Source organism: Amphibalanus amphitrite, unplaced genomic scaffold, assembly GCF_019059575.1.
Source record: "Amphibalanus amphitrite isolate SeventyFive unplaced genomic scaffold, NRLGWU_Aamphi_draft 000959F_arrow, whole genome shotgun sequence".
Taxonomy (NCBI): domain Eukaryota; kingdom Metazoa; phylum Arthropoda; class Thecostraca; order Balanomorpha; family Balanidae; genus Amphibalanus; species Amphibalanus amphitrite.
The window spans coordinates 48442-70728 of NW_024882453.1; the positions used below are offsets into that span (position 1 = coordinate 48442).

The 22287-nt window shown below is 52.2% G+C and overlaps 2 protein-coding genes across 7 annotated transcripts in view; both read right to left on the reverse strand.

Moving 5' to 3' along the window:
• LOC122368582 (septin-7-like) overlaps positions 1 to 9773 on the reverse strand; it is a 44371-nt gene extending 34598 nt beyond the window's left edge. For 2 of the 6 annotated variants that reach the window (XM_043342651.1, XM_043342649.1), the window contains exon 1: positions 4584 to 5401. In XM_043342651.1, the coding sequence (XP_043198586.1) occupies positions 4584 to 4976 (393 nt within the window). In that variant the 5' untranslated portion in view covers positions 4977 to 5401. Of the gene's footprint in view, positions 1 to 4583; positions 5420 to 9481 lie in introns of those variants that run through there. The other 4 variants (XM_043342648.1, XM_043342660.1, XM_043342655.1 and 1 more) reach the window with 4 other exon arrangements.
• A 4089-nt stretch (positions 9774 to 13862) lies between these two features.
• LOC122368589 (pneumococcal serine-rich repeat protein-like) overlaps positions 13863 to 22287 on the reverse strand; it is a 90010-nt gene continuing 81585 nt past the window's right edge. The window contains exons 7-11 of the mRNA XM_043342680.1: positions 20693 to 20830; positions 19079 to 19213; positions 15099 to 18548; positions 14659 to 14806; positions 13863 to 14416 (exon numbers count right to left, since the gene is read on the reverse strand). Of these exons, the coding sequence (XP_043198615.1) occupies positions 14238 to 14416; positions 14659 to 14806; positions 15099 to 18548; positions 19079 to 19213; positions 20693 to 20830 (4050 nt within the window). The 3' untranslated portion in view covers positions 13863 to 14237. The remainder of the gene's footprint in view (positions 14417 to 14658; positions 14807 to 15098; positions 18549 to 19078; positions 19214 to 20692; positions 20831 to 22287) is intronic.

Sequence of the window (22287 nt, forward strand, 5' to 3'; positions counted from 1 at the left end):
GCCCCGTGGCCCGCTCCAGAGAGCTACCGCCGGTCTGAGGGGAACAATACAGGAGAAAGGCGGAGAACGGCTGGGTCTGGAGCGAAAGATACGATCACAGAGTCTGAGCGGAGGGCAGGGATGACTCTGGAAAATGGAACTGTGGACAAAGGTGGTAGCCGAGTTATGAGCATTCATGGGGAAATAGACGTAAGAATATGCTGTCCTGTGAGGATACCTAATGATCTGATGAGAGGTGCTTACGAGAAAATGGGCGGTGGCACAGAAGAATGGCAGTACAACAGACCCGAGAACATGAAAGAGGTTACCAAGCAACAGGCCTGCCAGTGTGTGCCGTTTTCCAAGTATCGCAGACGATAAGCAAAGCAACACGCCAGTAAACAATTCTTGTGAGGGTCCCGTCGCGTGCTCAGATTCGCAGGCACAGACGAGCCGTTTTTCATGCCGACCCAAGGGTCTCTATAAGAAATGCTCAGCAACCAACGAGGTTATAGTGTGCAGCCGCAAAATGGAGCAAGTTTATACGGTCCTGCTTCTGAAATTCAGAGCATCCACCCAGTAGCATTCAAAGCCGTATATTAGGGTAGCGTTCACGGTCAATGAAGCTGCTTACGCACGCCCGAATAACCAAACCGATCAGCGTATTAACCACCCCTGCTTGCATCCGGCCTCCGTGATTGACAGTTCCGAATTTGCCGGTCCAATTTCCCATGAAACCCGACCCTCCAAACGTGCCTTATTACCGCCCAACACCCCCTGCCCGCGAACCGTTAGACCTGCCAGATCGGCCAGCTGAGGCCGGCTGGGCCGCCCATGAGCCTTTCTCTCTGGGTTCGGCGAGCGCCGTGCGTTCGACGGCCTTGGCAGAACGGGTTGCGGGCGCATGAGACAGTGAGGGGTGTCTCCAATGTTGTCTGCACTGCAGAGTGTGCAGGGATGACGTCACAGTGTCACGGCGGACCTCGATAACAGACAGGTGTAGGACTGAAGAGGGAGGGGAGAGCTGTGTCGAGGAGAGCGGCAATCGGTCGGGACTTACAGGAGTCATGCAGAGGACAGATAACGTTCTAAAATACAACGGAATTGGTCACGATCCAAAACAGAGCATGTTAAATTCCAATTCCCAAATCAATAAACCAACTATTAGTACCTTTTAATTCTTTAACCATATTGTCAAGCAGAGAGATAATACAAATTACAGAGTCTACTCAACACAGCAACTGTAATAATTACCAGCGATTGTTTCTGACGATTAGTTTACGAGACATAAATCGCAACAATTCATAAATCACTGACAATGTATGATCCAATATTCCGGCTTTACCAGATAGCAAAGCAGATCGAGTCACATATACCTAAGCTAATTAAGTCGCTCGTGTGCAGCTAAATCCAACAAATGTAATAAGCTGCTCCTAAATATCCCAGTAATCATTAAAGTCAAACCCACTGACTGACAGAGTTGGATCATATCCCACAGTACGGACATTAAAAACAGTAAAACAGTCAACAGATCAGACGACTGTGCAGCTACTGTTTGCTATGTTTCGCCGCTTGCTATGTCTCAGCCGCTCGATTCGAGCTCGGAAAATGTTTATCAACAGCTGCACATATTCCTGCACAGATTTCGTGTCATTTCTGATGCCGGGGCACGACTATTTAGGACATGACTTGTGGCTCGAGCATGAACGATCTCTGGAATGAAGCAATTGAACAATGCAGAGGTTCGTCCAGTGAGCACTCGTGACATTTCTAGTCGGTTTCGTGGCACGCCTCTCTATGAAAGTTTGAGCTTCGCCTTCGCATATGTCTATAATGTGTCGTAACTAGTATTGCCAACCACTGACCTCCAATGCATCGAAACGTAGGAAAAGGGAGGTTATGTGGATATGTTGACCATAGCCCCATAGAAAACGCAATGCACAACAACAACAAAGATATAAGGTTAGGAACCGAATAGTAACATACCGCCCATTGAAGGACCCATTCATTTGGACGTAATTCGAATAATCCAACGTCGTTAGCGAACAACATAAACTTGGATCTAACAAGACAAGAAAATTGTAGTCGTTTCTTACAAATGCCATGTTCCATTTCTTCGCCATCTCTCACTCACTAAAGGGCGACAGTTCGCGTTAGCTCTCATGACATCCAGTAGAAACCATGTCGATGAGTCGGAGGGGGGGGGGGGGGGGGGAGGGCAGGGGTCGCCCGAGGGGACAGTGAGTGAGACGGATGACGACATGAGCACACTGGTCTGGTGTTGACAGAAAGCGTCTGGTCTGTGTATGTGTAACAGAGATGTGGGTGGTCCCCGGAACTTCCCGCGGAGTTAACTGACTCAGAGAATCACTCAGAGATTCGCAGACTCATAGACTGACTCACAGACCCACAGACTTAGGGACTGATGGACTGACAGACTGAAAGACTGAAAACCTGAAAGACTGAAAGACTGAAAGACTGACAGAATAACAGACTCACAGACTCTTAACCCGCGCACCGACGGGGGTCTGCGCCAACTTAGTACCGACGGGGGGGGCGGATGACCGCCCCCCCCTGAGATCTCGAGAACGAAGCAAGATAGCGACAAGCGGTAAACGGCATCGGATACGCACGGTCAAGATCTACAATTTTTACTAAGGTCATTTTCAGGTCAGGTCAAAGATGACGTCACAGGGGTCGAAAAAGTCAAAATGGCGGCGCTAAATATGGAGAGAGTTTTTCTCGAATAACTTTCGAATTAGTCAAGATAGGAACAAACTAAGGGCATCATCGTGATCCTCTCGTCAATCCGCATCGAATGATATATATGTTGACCTCGAAAGGTCAAGGTCAAAGGTTGACCTCAGGTCACGTGACCTCGAGGTCATCATGTATATCATTCGATGCGTCTTGACAAGCTGAACACAATGAGACCATCCACGCGTCTGTATCTTGTTCCTGTACGGAGTTATTCGCCAAAAACCTTTGGTGACCTTTGATGACGTCACATGACCTCACAGCTGCCCAACAGCAAAACAGACCTCAAGGTAGTGAAGGTTGATCGTATATGAAGTCATGTATGGTATATGGGGCCATTCCGACCCGTTTTAGTGGTAAAAACAGGGAGTTGATTTTTCCCCCATTGACTTATAATGGGGAGGTCGCGAAATTGACCTGACCTTAGGTCACCGATATCAAAATTCCGAGATATACAAATTGTAGCTACTAATGACCTAATAACATCCTGCGACTTTCAAAGGCCTCCGACATCTACTGTAGCTCTGGCACGGTGACAAAGTTGCAAAAAAGTGACTTGAGGTTGGGTCATTCAAAGTGACCTGGTGACCTGACCTTGAAAGGTAGGAGGTTCAAACTTGCACACCATGTGTAAAATTGATAAGGAAATAGTCATACCAAATTTCGCGGCGCGTAGCGCCGCGGTTTTCCCGCTATTCGCGAAAAACCTCAGGGGGGGCGGATATCCGCCCCCCCCCCGTCGGTGCGCGGGTTAAAGGGACCCTCCCACCTTCAAAAAAGTTAATGAATTGGCACGAAAGTGATGTCGCTCGGTTCAGAAAGAGCGAAAACGAATATCTACCAAATTTCATCGAAAAATATTCACCGGTTTTCAAGATATTAGACTTTTACTTTTGTTTACTTTTTGGGATCTCCGCTGTTCCTAGCGACTTTATTTGAAAGTGCGGCATTTGTTGCGCGCAAAGCAGCATATACCACCGCGTGCTACCAAACGTTTTAGTAAAAGATTTAAAAATCGTTAGATCTCCGCTGACGTCACAAATTCTAAGGGGGCATACCAATGCACTAGCCCCTTAGAATCCGAAAACTGCAAGTTTGAAATTCCATATCTCCGAATTAAAGGGACCATCCCACCTTAACATTAGTTTTGAGTTGAGATAGCCAAGTTTGCGGCCAGGCTCAGAAACCACCATTTATCCTGGTCGCAACCCCCGCAGCTTTATGGTGTTCAAGAAATTTCTTCCCTTTACTTGCAGGGTGGGACCAGCGTAGTCCCTATCTCTTAACCATTACGGGAATCTGATGACGTCATCAGGCTTTCGAACGTCCGTTAAATGTTTGACTAAAACGTTTTGTAGCACGCGGTGGTATATGCTGCTTTGCGCGCAACAAATGCCGCACTTTCAAATAAAGTCGCTGGGAACAGCGGAGATCCCAAAAAGTAAACAAAAGTAAAAGTCTAATATCTTGAAAACCGGTGAATATTTTTCGATGAAATTTGGTAGATATTCGTTTTTGCTCTTTCTGAACCGAGCGACATCACTTTCATGCCAATTCATTAACTTTTTTGAAGGTGGGAGGGTCCCTTTAAAGCATTTGTCGATGTTGTGAGTGCCCAAACCGGTATTTGCAGGCCATGGCCACCAATTTGGCTATCTCAACTCAAAACTAATGTTAAGGTGGGAGTGTCCCTTTAATCACAGACTTGGTTCTCACTTCTCACTGAACGACTCACTCACTTACTCATTTACTCACTCACTCACTCACTCACTCACTCACTCACTCACTCACTCACTCACTCACTCACTCACTCACTCACTCACTCACTCATACACTCACTCACTCACCGCCGCAGTTGTGGTGATACTCGCCGTGGCGGAGACGACTCGCGGAGGCTCGGGTCCGTTCTCAGCTGTACCATTTGTGTCTCCACTTCCCGTTTCATACAATTTGTGACGATTCGCTAGCCGATCCATACTGGCCAGTCTATAAGAAGGTCCCTGGTAGCCTGATGACCGCTCAGATCCTGAGAAGCTGGTGCCACCGTAGCGTGGCAGTGCAGAGAACTTTCGCACCGATGAACCGCCGTCCTCGGTTTTAGTTTTATCGGAGAATTCGACGCGTCTTTGACGGCGCTCGCCATCCTCCGAGGCGGCTTTGAACGTGGAGAAGGAGGTTTTGAAAGAGGTGGCGCCGGTGGCAGCAGCGGCTGGTGCCGAGTCTTTATTGGGCTCGGTCATGGTGATGATCCTTACCGCACGAGGCCTCAGTTCGCTCGGTAGGACCAGTTACACGCACGTGGAAATCGGTCCGCTGAAAACCTCTGTCACTCCCTCCGTCACACGATGTCACTTTTGTCACCAGCTCACTTCAGCCCTCGCTCAATTCACCACCGCCGGCCGTTCACCAATCGCTCGCGCTGCCGGCGCGGTCACTCGCTCCCCCCGGTCCACCCGGCTCGCCACCCACTACACACTGCGCTGGCCAGCCGTGGCGTCACGACGCGACTCAGAGCAGACGTCACCGGCGACCGCGACCGGCCGGCTGCAGCAGCTGACACACGGCACAGGCCGCCGCCCCTGAGTCAGCCGGTCACCAGTCGTACGCTCCAGACCGGCCACAGGCGGCCGCCGAGCGGCGATCGATCCAGAGGTGCCGCGCCGGTCAGCGACAGCCCTGCCATCTGTCGGTGAGGAATGTAACCACATGTGTGGTGGAGGGGTGGAACGGTGTTCAGATGTCGCTAAGGCTGCTTCTACTTCTCGATGAGGCCTCAGGAGGGGAAGAGAGGCTGAAGCGTAGACGGAAAGGTTCACGAATATTTGAGGATGAACAAATGTGCGTTCACTGCGGAAGTAGCTTGAATCAGTTTGAACCAATGTCTGCATTATGGTGCTCAACGAGCGTTTAAACTTTTAAGGTCGGCATTTATAACAAGACCGTTAAATTTAATTCAAGAAAAACAGCTCAGAGCTTGATAAGACCCCATCCGAAATGTCCCGGAAAGACCCAAGGCCGAGCAATCTCTTTGTGTTTGAGGATGAACAAATGTGCGTTCACTGCGGAAGTAGCTTGAATCAGTTGGAACCAATATCTGCATTATGATGCTTAACGAGCGTTTTAAGCTCGGCATTTATAACAAGACCGTTAAATTTAATTCAAGAAAAAAACAGCTCAGAGCTTGATAAGTCCCCATCCGAAATGTCCCGGAAAGAGCCAAGGTCGAGCAATCTCTTGTAGTGGTGACAGTGTTTCCGTCCGGGACCGCTGGGTAGACAGTGCGGGGCAGCGGACCTCCTCTCATTCGTTTCAGGAGACAGTGAGGGTGACGCCTGTGACAAACGTGGCCTAACAGTGAACGCGGACAGCGCCGGATCCGTGGGAATCGATTCGGTGCTCGTTCTAGCTCAATCTAGCGAGGTTCGGCGCTCATTCCAGCCCATCGGGGCAGCGGCTGGCTCGGTATCAGCAGAAGACTGCCGAGCTATGTTCCGTCGTCTACCGTCCACCAACCACGCTGCCATGTCTGAGAAGGGAACCTGTCTGTGCTTCAACCTGCGGAGCGGCGCGATCGCAATCGGCATCATGACGCTAATCCTCGGAGGTTCTATCACCGTCTCGGCCGGCGGTTTTCTAATCTTCCTCCATCGGCGCCAGTCCGTTCCACATGACCGGGACGACCTGGCATGGCTACTAGCGGGCGCTCAGCTCGGTGGCGGCGCCATGCACCTTCTGTTCAGCAGTCTACTGATACTGGGCGTCAGGAGTCACCGACCAGGCCTCGTCCGGGCGTGGTTGATCTACCAGGGTATCACAAACGCGATTCAAAGTGTTATCATCGGAGTGCTTCTTGGGATTACCTTTCATGCCAAAGATAAAGCGGATATATCTGTAAAGAACACAGTCGTCGTTCTTGTGTGCTGCGTCGCTGTGAACGTCATATTTTGGCAGTGGTTGAGAGTTGTGGCAAGGTATTATATGGAAATGAAAGAGCAAACAAATGATTCCAATGAATGTTAGTCGATCGAGGACAGCATCACTTTGCTTGCGACGTAAGTGTACCTTTAGCTGCCTTCTCGGAGTGAGTGGTTTCCCGTTGATGGTCACCTTAACTTTTGTGGTCGTTGATATAATCGTGACACCGAATGCATATGTTATTTTCTCCGTTTATCGTCTATGATGTTTTTTTGATAGTTTATTGATGTTAACAACCTTATCGTTTTCATCATTTTGCATCAACGATTATCTATTGCCCGGTCTCCGCCCCGCTAGCGCAAGGCATCTCTATCGGGAGCGAACAACGAGCGCTGCAGCGGTTCGAACCTGGTTTAGACCTTTCGCGACAGTCGTTCATGTGTGACAGAAGCTCTAAATAATTTAGTTTTGTAGTTTTTATTCATTATTCATTCAAAGTTCTGAGAAAAAAACAGGTTTTTATTATAGGTAGCGGATGCACATAGATACCAGACTACTTAACAGCTCATGAAAGCTGTGCTGTTTTTTGACCAGCAACGCATAAGCCGTACCATTCACAATATAAGCATAACGCTAAACAATGGTATTTCATTCAAGTCATTTAAGTGTAAGCAATAGTTTGGATTCATTAAATGTACAATTAACGGGCAATATACAGGCATTTGGGCACAGGAGAAAATAAAGCGCATCGAATGTCTTCCCGCCTCGTGAAGCGCGCACAGTGTCAAACAAATGTCCTATGCTGAGTATTCACCGAGTCTTCAATCATTCAAACGATCCACCGATCTTGGTTCAAGGCACAGTTCCAGTGGCTCTCGACCACCTATATCACAGAAATATCACCGAGCTGTCTCCCTCTCCGTCAGCTCGATCGACTCAACCCTCTGTGGGCGACAAACGTCTCCATCTCGCTGCTTCATCTCTTGCAGGCAATCCAGCACGACTTTGAACCATCTCCAGAACAGGATGGTCACCAATATTCCCCCGACGACTATTACTATCGGCATGGTACGGCTGTCACTGATGGCCCACCATAACAAAAAGCACAGCCCGACGCTCTGGAGACTGTTGGCGATGCCGTGGTAGAACAGCCACGCCAACACCAAGCCCGTTCTGTTCACCATCACACCGTGAATAAGAAGGCTGTTGAAGATCATACAAATGATCCCGAATTCAGCCTGGACGCTCATTATAATAAGCAGGACACTGACAAACTCTCCAGTGTAGAGTTGGTTCTCTCCCAGGAACTTGCGGGATGCTGAATTGTAAAGGACGAGTATACTTCCGGCAGAGACGGCCACCAGGCCGCCGAGAATCAGCATCGTAATGCCGATAGCGAGCGAACCGCTCCGCAGGCTGAAGCAAAAACAGCAGCTCTTCTCAGGCATGGTGGGTGGTATGGCTGACTGGGCGCCGGTCGGTCGACGGTGAAGACACACTGAACTCGAAGTCACACACGCAGCGGCTGGCAGTACTGACACCCCAAACTGCGGCTGTGATGGCTGAGACCTATCACCACACCAGTCTCACTGACAACTGAGTACCAAACGCAGCAAGGAGCTGAATGGACGCGCACATGTTTCGACGCCGGAAGGGAGTCGAGTCATGTCTGGAGCGGCCCGGGCCAGCGGCGAATTGCGCAACTGCTGTTGCGCAACCGGCTGCAGTCGAACTAACGGCGTAGTAGTTAGTTGCACCGAGTGGCAGGCACTCGGTGCAACATGTGTAACGACGGAATTGCCGCTACACGTAACAAAATACACAGAAAATGAAATCATAGGGAAGCCGGGAGAAGCCGGTATAGTACAGGGGAGGATGGGATAATTTGGCCACCTTTTTAGAAAACGATGCATCTCTAATTTACTGCATATCTCTGCACACTCTCAACGCTGTATCACATTAATTTTACTTTCCTGTACAATAAACTGAAAATGATATAGAGTAACTACTTATGCTTAAATTTTGACGTTTACAAAGGTCTGAAACTCTGAAAATCTGCCAATTACCCCGCTAGCAGGGTTCAGCGAGTCAGCTTCAGCGTCAGTAATGACGTGTGTCTATACGCATTCTTGAGGTTGACTTGGTGTCGGACTTGTATTCGAAATACTTTGAATGAGGTCTTGTCAGCGATTTTAACATTTTCGTGCACAGCTCAGAACGCGATTCCTTAGCATGCACCGTTCAATCATAATTCGCATTAATTTGTCATAGGTACTGACAGAAACTACCGACAATTCCAGTAGGTCTTGCTGTCAATATTCGAGTTTTAAAATAAAAAATTGATGAATCGAGTCATGAGTATCAATAAAAACATTCCGACATATTTTGGGTTGTAATGCTAAAGCATTATAATAAAATTTAATGATAATGTTTCATTTACAAACACGAGACTTTTTCAACACCGCTGCGATCTCCTGCATGGCCGCCATCGCTGGGTCCGTTCGAATATATCGTCACTCATTCAATTAGGACGGCTTGTGTTTTGTCTACAAAGACGAGTAGGTACCTACTATCTTATAGGCCTGATATGTGGTTATAAAACATGCATATGCCGTTTTTTCATTTGAAAGCTAGGATCCACGAAATCAGATCAATTTATTGATTTCATGAGTTTTTAAATGGTCACGGCCCCGCCCCACACTGCCACCGCAAGCCATTCAATGATCGATCTATTTTTGGATCACCGCCGCGTAGTTTTCCCAACTTGAACTAAGATGTTTCCGAGCAAGCATAAGAACAACAAAGTAGGTGCACGCTGAAATAAGCTTACCGAGAGTCGTTTGCTCAGCCAGGCCAAGGCACCGGTCCAGGGATCAGGATTCCCAGTGTGTTGACTCTTTGAAAGATTATTTAAATTGTTGCGCTGCAGTCGGATGACTGTGGTCTCAGTCTAGGAATATAAAACGGCTTAAGTATCGACCGATCGTTCACCATCAAAGTGCTTTCACACACTGATACGCTGGTGAATGAAGAACACACCACCCAGCATGAGTAGCGCACATCCACCACACGCACTTCTCTCTGCACTCTACACCTCCCTGTATCTCGGTTGGTACCGCACTGCTCGCCGTGACGAAACTCGGGTCAGTGACCTCTGGCCGGTCAAGGTCACCACATCGACCAATCCAGGAGGGAAGGGGCCACCGCAGTCGGCCGGCTTCCTTTCACTATTGACGCAAAGAGGCGAAGGTTTTACGATTCGTTTTTGCGCGAATTTTGTCTTCTGCTTGCATGTACTGGCTACAATGCCGACCTCCTGTCATTTTCTGTCCCACCATTTTCCAAACAATAAAAAGGGGAAAAGAAACTGAAGTCAAAAACCATTGAATGCATTCTCTGGGCCACCACATATCCGCATTGCCGAATTTTCATCGTCAATTTTTATCAACTTGAACTGCCTATAGTTGGCGATCACCTGTAGCTCTGCTAAGCTAGAGCTCACGCCGCTTCAGTTTTCCATTTCAATCAGTAGATGGCGGTTGGCGTAGGACGACCGCCTGAATCTAGGCTAGCCCGCACTGCTTCTGTTTCCCATTTCAATCAATAGATGGCGCCGCTAGGCGATCGCCTGTAGATAGGCTAACCCGCACTACTCTAGTTACATATTCCAATCAATAGATGGCGTTGGACGGCCGCCTGTCGGTAGGCTAGCCCGCAAGGCTCCAGCTTTGTGTTCTGATGTGTAAATGACAGAACTGTCACAGTTGTAAATACGTAAATGCGTTCAAGTCCCATCTTTGTGGTCCTCTGTAGGCCGGGATATAGTAGCACAGTCGAGTCATCAGCTTGCCGTCTATTCGTTCCGCGATTTTTAATGGTACAGCGGAACGCCCGTTTCTGTTACGCTATGTGTGTAGGTACCGTCTTGTGTAAGTGATTTGAATGGAGCAGCGATATTTGGGGGGATCCGTGCTATCGTAAGTTATATCGGACGTGGCTGCGAAACTTCTCTCGGTACGAAACTTCTCTTGATCGGAAGAAAATCGGAGGGATGAAAAAGAAAGAGCGGCAAATCGGAGCTACGTTGTACGTAAGTTGTTTCGCAGCGTTTAAATGCCAGTTTTACTACGATTTAAATGCCAAGCAGATCAGCTGACCTCGTAGTACCATGTCGATAAGGTCGAATTCCCCATAGGTCTATAGTGTAAAAGTGACCCCTATTGCAAATGGGCTGTCAGGGACATCTCCTCCTATGTAAATTTGGAGGGATCATGTGTCGGCATTCCCACGTTCGTTTCGGAGTCCATCTGTTCCATTTGGAGCCCGTCAGTTGGCGTCAAGAGTTGGCGCAGCGAGCGCCCCGAAGACTGCGTCTGCGCACGAGGCTTCGCGATGGAGGAGTATTTTGACGAAATCGCCCTCGCTGCAGAAGAAATAGAGGGACTTGTTGAGAAAGAGGAGGCCGCAGTGTGCCGACGACTTTAAACTGTACGCCAACGCCAAGACCAAGGCAATCAGGGGGCGCTCAGATGATCGGGAGGTTTCAATTGATCAGGGACCCACCAGGTGACCAGGGAACCCTCTGATAACCAGAGGTCCTTCCAGTAACCAGGGACTCCTTCAATAACCAGGGGCCCCTCAGTAAACGTGGGCCACTCAGGTTACTGCAAGAGACAGGAGTCCCTTATAACCAGGGACCGGCAAGGTCTCTCAGGTCCGTTTTTGACAAAGCTGTTATTGATGTCATATGCGAGCCCTTTGCCACCAGCAGAGGGCCCTTTCAAGCCTTTTTTAGGGCTGTTTAACGTCTCTTGAGTTTCCTTTGAGGCTAAGGGCCTCTTCAGCAGCCGAGGGGTCTTTGAGGCCTTTTTGAGGGCCTCTTAACGTCAGCTGAGGACCGTTGGACGCCATCTGAGGACCGTTTGGGGCCTTCTGATGGCCAGTAGATGCCAACTGAGGGCTCTCTGACACCAGCTGAGGGCACGCTGACACCAACTGGGGGCCTCCTGACACCAGCTAAGGGCGCTTTTATATTTGACACGAGCTCAGGGCCCTTTGACGCCCTTTGAGACCTTCTGAGGTCCGTTTGGCGCCAGCAGAGGACCCTTTGGGGTCATATGAGGGCCCTTTGCTGCCTTGCCTTCTAAGCGGCCTTTGAGGCTTTTTGAGGGCCGCTTGACGCCACCTGAGGACCGTTGCGGTTGGACTCCAGTCACGAACCGTTTGAGGCCTTCTGATGGCCATTTTGCGCCAACTGAGGGCCGGGGGGCCCTCTGACACTAGCTGGGGGCCCTCTGACACCAGATAAGGGCCCTTTAAGGCCTTCTGAAGTCCGGTTAACGCTAGCGGAGGGCCTTTTGAGGCCAAATGAGGGCCCTTTGAGACCTTATAAGGGCTCCTTGAGGCTTTTGAGGGCCGCGTGACGGCATCTGAGGACCGTTGTACTCCAGCTGACAACCGTTTGAGGCCTTCAGATGGACTTTTGGCGCCAGCTGAGGAGGGCTCACTGACACCAGCTGGGGGCCCTCTGACACAAGCTAAGGACTCTTTAAGGCCTTCGGAGGGTCGTTTGACGCGAGCTCAGGGCCCTCTGACGCAGGTTTAGGACCCTTTGACGCCCTTTAAGGTCTTCTGAGGTAGGTTTAACGTTGGCTGAGAGCCCTTTGAACCCAACTGAGGGCCCTTTGAGGCCATCTTGTGTCCCTTCATTTGGCCATCTGAGGGCCCTTTGACACCAGATGAGGGCCATTTGACGCTAACCGAGGGCCCTTCGAGACCATCTGAGGACCCGGTGACCCCATCTGTGGGCCCTTTGAGGTCTTTTGAGGGCCATTGAAATTTCACCACAATACCCCTGGCTGCGCTACTGGGCATTTATGGACTCGTATGGGCCTGCTGGGGAACGAGATGGGCCCTCCCGGTCTTTTTAATCATTATTTCAGTTCATTTTACATGGTCTTCGGCGGTCTAAAGATTAGGGGCCCCAACTGGAATGGGGGGAGGCCCGTGTGCCCTCTCCTGTGTGCGGCCTTGCAGACACTACACCGCTTCCCCTCCCTCCGCCATAAACGCACCGCTGCACTGCTAGATGCCGACAAATACGGACCGGCGCCGCAACCGGCTCCCCCGCGGCCTGCCTCGCGTTGACATAGCCCTTCCCGAACACCAGTGTAACCCCCACGCGGCCAGGTATCGCCGCGCCCACCTGTCCGCGGCGCGGCCTCTGATGGCGTATCGGATCATTGATGGTGCGATACATGTTTTGGTCAGATTTTCGCAATTAACGCGAAAAATTGCCCAAAACACTTTTTAGATTTCAAAATTGAAAAAAAATAATTACAAAAATGACGTGAAAGTGACCGTTTTCAATGTGTAAATTTAAAACGCTCTAGCGCAGCCATTTTTGAAGAAATCGACTTCAAATTTTGCACACGTGTTCATCAACCATATTTGTTTAACATATATTTCGGTTTTATGAAAATTTTGAAAATTTCTTATATTTTTCTCTTGAGAAAGAGGTAAAGCTTCGCTACGATCGGCCTTCCGATCGACCGAGAAGATTCGTAAAGTTAGTTCGTATCTTCACCATTTGCGATACAACTTGCGTATCTACTTAGCCTACGATGTGATGGATCCCTCCAATATCTGTTCCGATTCAACTTACGTTTGATCGCAACTGCGAGGTGCCTTGCGATCACATGGATCCCCCCAGCCTATAAATGCCTTCGTTTTACATTGACATGTAGCACACCTAATTAGGTATCAGGTATCAACGGTTCTGCATGTCGTATTATCGTGCACATCTAGCAAACACAAACTGTGTGTGTCCTACATTGACCATTGACCGCACTTGCCAACAGTTTGATAACTCTTTTGGGACTCGCGAAATCTCATCATTAGCCGACCGCTGAGTGCTCAGTGCTCACCAATCCCAATTCCCACATCCCCCCATGATCCCACATTAGGTCCCCACTCCCCACCCATCGTCAACTCCTCCACCCCCACCCCACGCCCCGCTTCAGCTGTCAGCCGCCCAGCAAAGCAGTAGCGGCGGAACATCTTCAATTAAGGGGGGGGGGGGGGCACTACCGACTTTTGGTCCCATTCTTTCCATGCAACACCCATAGGGCTAATATTAAAATGCAAAAATCAAAGGTGGCACGGTGCCCCGGTGCCCTCCCCGTTCCACCGCCTATGCAGCAAACGCATTGTTACACGTTACATATCAATATGTATTGCCAACTCTCTACAGGCTCAAACTCTGAATCGTTCGCTCAGAATCCTGCTCCTGCGATACAAACACAATATGGTCTCCACGGGTTAGCACAATCGAGGTTTCTAGTGAATGGAGCTCGCATAAGTCATCCTACGCCCAGCTCGTCACCCTTAACGCAGCCTCTGTTACTGAAATCCTAACCAAACATACTTAGGTACGAACAAGTGCACACTCGAGCGCATCATTAGCTCGTCAGCACATCACTATTGTACTAGACAAAATGGCGGCCAAAAGACGCGGCCGCCGCCGACTCGTAGACAAGTAAAAATGACGTCATAAGATCACACTGAGCTCGACTGCGCCGGTGACGTCACCGGCGACCGGCTGTGACGTCAGCGGAAGAGGCTGACGGCAGCCGGTCCAGGAAGTCGAACGTGGCCAGCGCCGCCTGCTCCTGGGGCCCGTAACGGAAGAAGAACTCTGGCCGGTTCATGATTGGTGGACGGAAGACGGGGGTGTAGCGGAGAGCGCCATCTTTCCTCCGGGACACTATAGACAAAAGAAAAAGATCTGGTCAGATATCTAACAACATTGTATACAACGAAATATCTGACAAAATGTAATAAAATCGTAAGTCACATAAAGCACAAACATGTAGCTATACCTAAATGTTCAAATTGAGTCGATAGATGAATACAAAAATTATTTTGTAACAAGAGAAAACTGGCAAGAAGGAGCTAAAGCAATCGACATAGATAACGTAGCAGTTGTGATCGGTGCAGTGGACGTGCCTTGTTTTCGCCTGCGCTGCTGATGCAGCAGCTTCAGGTGCTGATAGTCGCCAGCTGACCGCGGTGTGACGTCACTCTCGCTGTCCGACGAGGACGAATCGGAGGAGCCCCGCGTGGCCTGCATGACGTCATAGAGCTCCGAGCGCACCTGAAGTGGGGGAGAGGGCGTTACAATGCGAGGGCGCGCGAGGGCGAGGGCGTTACAATGGGGGAACTACAGCAGATTGAGGAACAATGGATGAAAAACAGAGCAATGCACTCATGGATTACGTTGGATCTGGAACAGCGCTTTTGAAAATTTAAAACACAATCGAGCGCATTATAAACTTCATGTAATAACTTCACACTGAGTGAGCAGGTAAGATCACATCGTTACTTGATAGGATGTTCCTTGTTCAAGGAACATCTAGTGTCCCAATTATTGCGGCCGTACCCCTCACCTGCGCGTTTCCCAGGTCCAGTCGGCGGTCGACGCGCACCCAGCCGGTGTCACAGCCCTCCCGCCGGAGGCGCGGCTCCAGCGGCGGCGGGGCCGACGCCTCCTGCGGCTCCAGCGCCGACATCCGCTTCAGCTCATCAATCAGCTGCCGGCTGGTGGCGCGCCGGTGGAAGCTGGTGACGGCGCCCTCGGAGACGATCAGCGGACTCTGCCGCGCCGCAGGCATCTCGGCAGGCTCGCTGACTGTCCGCTGCAGCTCGCGAGTTTCCCTCGCCGCTACTCCGGCTGCCTCTCGCGAGTCGGTAGAGCGAGAGCCGCGCAGACGAGGGATCCGTGAGCCGGGCCGAGCGGCGGCGCGCGCCGGAGCCGGCGGAGCGGTGGCGCGGCGCTGCGGACTGTCCGACCGTGGCGCCGGCGCCGGCTCTGCTCGCCGCGCGCCCCGAGATATCGCCGACTCTGAGGAGCTCCGGCCGGCGATTTTGGAAGACCCTGGATGAAGCCGCCGCAGCAGTTTGGGTGAGGGGAAGGACGGCTTGGAGGCGACGGCAGCGGGCTGGGCCGGAGCCGGTGGGGGTTCCACTGGCTCCGGCACCGGCCGAACCGCGTCCTTCTTTAGCCGTGGGGTGAGTTTGGGAGATGTCGGCGGCCGGACGCGAGGGATGTTGTTGGGCGCCGATCGCTTTCGCTTCCCAATGAGAGGACTCCGAGGGATGCCCGACTTGACCTCCTTCGTCGTCTTCGGGGAAGCTCCTGGTGCAGACAGCGATGTAGATGGTGACACTGATGTAGAAGTGGACGACGATGTGGTCATCGAAGCAGACGCAGACGAAGGCGTTGACGCCGAAGCTGCTACCGGTGCCGACGCTGTTGATGTCCCTGTCCTTGAACTCTCCCTCGCTCCAGCCCCAGCTCGACATCTACTCTCAATCTTCCCTTTCTTCTTCTGCGCAACTCTCGCTGCCGGCGGCGTGTACTCCTTATGGTTGGTAGAGATCTCCGCCCGGTACACTATCACCTCAGGGGCCGCCGCCGCGACGGGAGACACGACAGGTTTGGGCGTCACAGTTGGCACAGTTTCACACACAGGAGTACTCGGAGCAGACGGTACTGACGTCGAAGGCGCAGACGATGGCGGCGACGAGGAAGAACAAGCAGACCTTGGCGCCCGCTCGGGCGTCAGTGGGGACCGCTCGCCACACCGCTGCGCCAGCCGAGCCAGCTGGATCGACGAGTCGAGCGCGTCGCGTTCGTCATAAGCTCGTTCAGTCGTCGCCGGCGGTGCGGTGACGGTGGTGGCTGCCGATGTGGCAGACGATGTTGACTGATCCATGGCCGTGTAAGAGGCAGAGTCTGAGTCGGTGATGGGCTCTCTCGCCTGCGCCGCGTCTTCTGTTTCGCGTTCAGCGATGTAGCGCTGTTGCTCAGTGATGAAGTTGAGCATGGAAGCTAGCGCCAGTTCGCGGTCGGCGGAGGACACCAAAGGTTCGTCATCACCCTTGGCTGATGCCTCGGACAGTGCCAGACTCTTGGAGCTCTCATACTTCACGAGACGGTAAAAGTCCCGGGTGAACTCCGTCTCGAGATTCTCGGGCCGTTCGTCTTCAGAAGCGACGCTGGCACAGGACATGGCGTCACTTCCATTGGAGTGCCGCTTCAGATCCTCCTGAGCCTGAGCCTCGAGCCGACTCTCACATTCGGCACTCTTGAGGTCGTTCTTATCATTGAAGTCGAGGACGGCATCCCTGAGGTCGGCAAGACTGATGTGCTCGCAGCTGGACCAGCTGATACGCAGGTCCGCCCCGGGCGAGGGCAGCGGAGGTGGGTCGTCCGAAGGGTGCTCGTAAGGCCACGCCGGCAGCCCGGACGGCCGCTGGTGCATGTAACTGGCATTGTTCCACAGACACTCGCTGGCATCCTCCTCCAGTTCCAGGATCGCCTCCTGGATGTTTGGGAAGGAGCCGACGCGACTGTAGTCACTGCTGTCCGCCAGTCTCTCGCTGCCCGCTGCTTCATCCGTCAACTCAGACCGCAGCTCCTCAGCTGAGAGGTGCAGACTCCAGTCCTCCATCTCTCGAGCCTCCAGACTGAAACAGTTGCGCCACAGTTCTGAGCTGTCGTCTCGCCATGGAAGAGCGGCCGGGACAAACGCTGAGGTGGTCGGTGGGCTGCCTCCCCGCTCCAGACTGGCCTGACCGGCCGCCCGTTTCAGTGACGCCGCTCGCCGGGTGTCGAGAGTTGACACAGCTCCTAGCTCCAGCGTAGACGATGAGCGTTCCGGGGCGCGGCCTGACCACGGTCTACTGGCTGCCGCCTCAGCCGCCCAGCGTTTGACGCACAGTCTCGAGTCAGACCGGCACCGGTGTACAGGCCGCGGCCGGGCCGGTACCAGGCAGCTGTGACGAGCCGCAGGACCCGTCAGAGGCAGGTACAGAACGTCCGACTCTCCGGCAGTCTCAGCGAGTAAGTGTAGTCGCCGGCCGGGCCGCAAGGACTGACGCAAGGCCTCCACGAGACAGCGCATATCCTCGCTGTCACTGGAGCTCACTGAAGCGGGCCGGTCCGGTCGCTCGGACTCCGAGAGAGCACTGGTGACAGCAGCTGACGCCAAGGGCCTCCCATCCTCTTCCTGGACTTCTCGCACATCCTCTAGCCTGGGTCGAGAGTCCGACGATGTCTCAATACACGCCGGGCCCGGCGATACACCAGAATCAGCCGACACATTGGCTTGAACGTCACTCGACATGGTAGAGTAACCCTCATCGCGTCCCTCTTCTCGGCGAGAGTCCTCTCGCGAGGCAGGGCTGGCGCCGTGCGGCGGACACGAGCTTGCTCTCGCACCAGAGGAGGGAGGAAGACGCTCTGAGGTTAGCGCAGAGAGTGACGTACCCGCCGGTGACGGTGATAGCTCGGACGGCAGAGGTGGAAGCCCGAGTGGCAGTACTCCCAGTGTGGCATATTTCTGCGAGTCGGTCAGGGCAGTGGAGAGGTGTAACGGTGACGGCACTCGGTTTGGAAGAGAGGTGGCGCCCGGCACCGAGCACTGTTCCGATCCCAGCTCTCTCAGTAACCGCTGCAGTAACCGCTGCGCCGCGTTGGCAGAGTCCGCCGCCTCACAGAGTCGACGTATCACATCACTGTCCGCCGCCTGGCGGCCGTCTGTCGAACTACAGCCTGCCGGCGCGTCCGCCGCGCGGCGCTGATCACTGCTCGGCTGATGCAGCCGGCAGTTTGTATCACCCGTGTGACTAGTGCACAGAAGGCAGGGGGCCGGTGTGGCGTCCTCGGAGAGCAGCCCATCCAGCTGCGACCAGCGCAGAGGCTCCGACGGCGGCTCCTCCCCGCTGCTCCCAGAGGAGCCGTAATGCTCCTCCAGGATCCGCCGCACCTTGGCGCAGACCGCAGTCAGCTGCTCGTCGTCCGATGAACCACCCGACGGGGCCGGCGCCGGCAGCTGCGAGAGACAGACATAGTTCGTCAGGGGCGAGAGAAAAAACATCGGCGATTTCACGGCCTACTAATCACCTCATCGGCAGCGCTTCCCTTTCATTAAACACCAGCTAATTGCCTTGAATAGGAACAAAGCCTGTCAAGCGCAAGCCTAATTAGCCGGAAGAGATTTTCAGGAGGAAGAAAAAAGATTATCGTCTTCCCTATAACCAGAAAACCAAGCCTTTCGTTCCTGTCAGGCATTTCAATACAACCATCATAACTCCTCGCAATGACCAGATCCCCGGCAATGATAACGCACAATATCTGCGAAAACATTTCATTAGAGCCATCATAACTTCTGATAACGACAAAGACCAACGCAATAATAACACACAATGCTTGGGACTCACACACTCTCCCCCAGTTCGTATTCAACACAGCCCTAGCTATATTCTCTAAAACAGCCAGCAAACTCGGTCACCACACAAAACAGGCGCATCTTTACGCAGCCAGGGTATCATATAAGAGCTAATAATGCCGGCGCTGTCTCACCGTTGTCTGTGACGTCACCGGTGGTTGTGACGTCACTGGTTGAGGCGGCCTGCCGAGCAGGGTGAAGAGGACGGCGTTCTCGTGCTCCAGCTGGTGAACACGCCGCCTCACTGTCTTCAGACTGTTCTGCAGCGACTGTGGAAGAAACGGCGAGGGTTAGACGCTTTTGGCGGCTGGGAGAGCGAATGTGGCCAACTAGTAAACAAAATGGGTTTGTGGAAACGTGCAGCTTGTTTGTGGGTTAGGTAAGTGAAATAATGGGTGGTATAAAATGTTGGTGCGACTCTGTAGTTCAACAAAAAAAAAGATGACGGGTGACGAAGTTAGAGTTTATCGCGTCGCAGAGCTTTTAAAAGCCACACAAGGTAACAAACTGGCTTTGTTTTGATACCCGATTCGAGCAGCACGTTTGGATTTTAGTTTCTCTTTTAATGCGCTTCCTTGCAGAACCTGAAACTACAAGCGCCGCACGCTAAACCAGCGTGATTATCGTTGAGTGGATTCAGGAAACCAGTTAAGTTACGGTGTCGAATACTGTAAAAAACGAGTTCATGAATTATGAATGGCTGGCTGAGCGCAGTGAACGACCCAGGCTAGCCGGGCTTCATTAAACCGCGAGCACGCGCCCGGTGGCACACTGCCGCCACGGAGCCGGCCACTGCGGCTCGGCGGCGGGCCGGGGGCTGCTGCCTGAGCCACCGCGGCGGGCCACAGTGAGTCGCAAAATTGCAAATGAACACATGGAATATGCATGATCCGACTTAAACAACCATAATTTAGGCACTGCCTAATGCCCAACGACCTTAATGATATCATCAGAACGCGCCTACTATACATGCGCATGCATTACGTTTGCCTCAGTTTGCACTCCTCCCTCATCTATGTAGTGGTCGGACGGTGATAAGCGTTTTCCTTACACTGTTTGTGGTCGTCTGCCGGCTCCGACGTCTGCTCGACTGCGCAAATATCACAGCGGGTTTTACGTGCCAATACACACCATAAGCATCCGGATATAAATTGCTCCCGACTGATTCGTACATTCCGGGTAAAGGATTTTGACCGCAGCCTTTGTCGCGTCATATAATGCAATTGCCGCAGAAAAAAGCGTGAACATATGACGATAGCGTCACATCCGGAGCCACAGAAGCTTGTGGTTGTGGAAGCTTCTTCATGTAAAGTAAGCTGAATATCTAGCGACAAGTCACCATAGAATGAATGGACGATTAGTTACCTACTTATGTCACAAAGCAAAAATACCTTTGCGGGTGAATCAAGAAAGTCGGGTTCAAAGTGACCGCAGCAAAAGGTCATGGTTATGACTGATGGGAGAAGACATGGGCGAGAAAGGTCTGATGTGTGGAATCTTATGACGAGCTGAACTGTCCCGTGAGTCATGAACTGCAGGGATAGTTATTTTCACTGTCGTCAGCACCAGTTTGTTCATACGGAAATACTTGTGTCTGCAAAGGGATCACGGTTCGATTAAAGCTTTAGGCAACACTTCCATCCTATATAAGAATAAAACACGAAGAGTAAAGACAGAAGAGAAGAGGAAGAGTGGGAGATTAGCAAAACCTTTACATTATGCAAGATATCTCAATACAAGCTCCTCACCTTTTGTCTGGAGAGCGCCTGGACGATCTGGTTAGCGACGTCATCCAGGCAGCGATCGGCGCGGCGTTCCAGCTCATCACGCTCTGCCTCCAGTGACCTGACCCTGACCTCGAGGTCAGCTCGGCTCGGCGACCCAGTCTGGAACGGGGTCAGTAGTGAAAACATACGTCCTCCGGTACAATCAGCGTCAATGCGACATTGCTGGGACATAAATATGTTTGTGTGCTTCAAGGTCACCAAAATAAGCATAATCAGAGCATGCTATCCCGCGTAGCAATAAGGCAGAGGCCGTCGTAATTTAACAAGATACATGACGAACAATCACAGACGGTTTAGTTTCCGTGACCTTCGTTTTCCCTGCTGACCTCTGACCCTTTCATTGGTAAATTCGGTTGATTTAATCTGCCACCCGTAATCATACCACGGTGAACCCTGACCTTCAATGTCTCGGAAAACGCTCTCGGCCTCTGGTTTCTCGCAGCATTGACATAGTGGAGACAAGTCAAACTGCCTGTGATTGCCGGGTACAGCCAAGTCCAAGACGTCAGACGCCGTGCTCCCTCAATGCCGTGTCATTTTCGCTCGGCGCCGCTAGCCCGCGACCCCGACCCCCGGGACTCCGGGACAGTGAACCTCCGACCTGTGGCTCCCACGGGCCCAATCTCCCCGCTTTGTCCTCCGTCGACTGTGATCACGGCACTGCGACTGCACCGATCGATCGACCAGCACTCTTTGTGCCTTTGTCGGGGACCGGCCGACTAGTGATCATCATCATGTCGAGTTGTGGCCCCATCCCGTCCGCCGCCGTCGCTATCCGCCATGGACTCAGTCGCCGGAGGGTGTCTGGAATTGTGCGTCCGCCGCGCGCACAGTCCCGACGCTCATCGCCGGCTATCAGAGGCGGTTAGCATTGACGAGCGTCCAGATTTCACGACGGCCCCTCGTAACTTTGCCGACGGTGAATTAAACATGAAGACAATCGCCGAGAGAGGGTGAGCTTGCTTATAGCGCGGAAAATTCTGCCGGCTGGAGATAGGCCTATTCTGGGCAGATGACCGCACGGCTTGAATGAACGCCTGCCAGAGGGGCCAGCGTCGGCACGAATCTCGGAAAGTGCGCTACTTAGACTGTTTACATCAGTTAGAGCTCTGGGAAGGCAGTACGGTCAGGAACGTGTTCCGCATACGACTGGAAATGTTGCAGGGTTATGGACAGAGCTCTCTGATGTCGATCTCACAGTTTGCCGTCAGTGAATCATCGTGCTGTCAGTTCAGGTGTCAGTTTTACACACTCGGCGCACGGTCTGAGTCGTAAACCTCGCAGCCGTCGGTGCATGGCACGGAATAAATCACATCATCTCCCTAAACCGACATTTCACGGCCGCCGCCATCAAACGCCGTCAAACTGCGACGATCACCGCCGCATTCACCATAATCAACCCTCAGTCGCTGCGGATCAACAGACGGTCGTAAAACTCCGAAACCCCTCCCCCACCCCTCAGCAACCGACGCTGCTGAGCGCCACTCGACGTCACCGCCCGGTCAGAACTGCAGCCACTTCACGGCAGCGAGACACCAACTCACACCCAGCCCAGA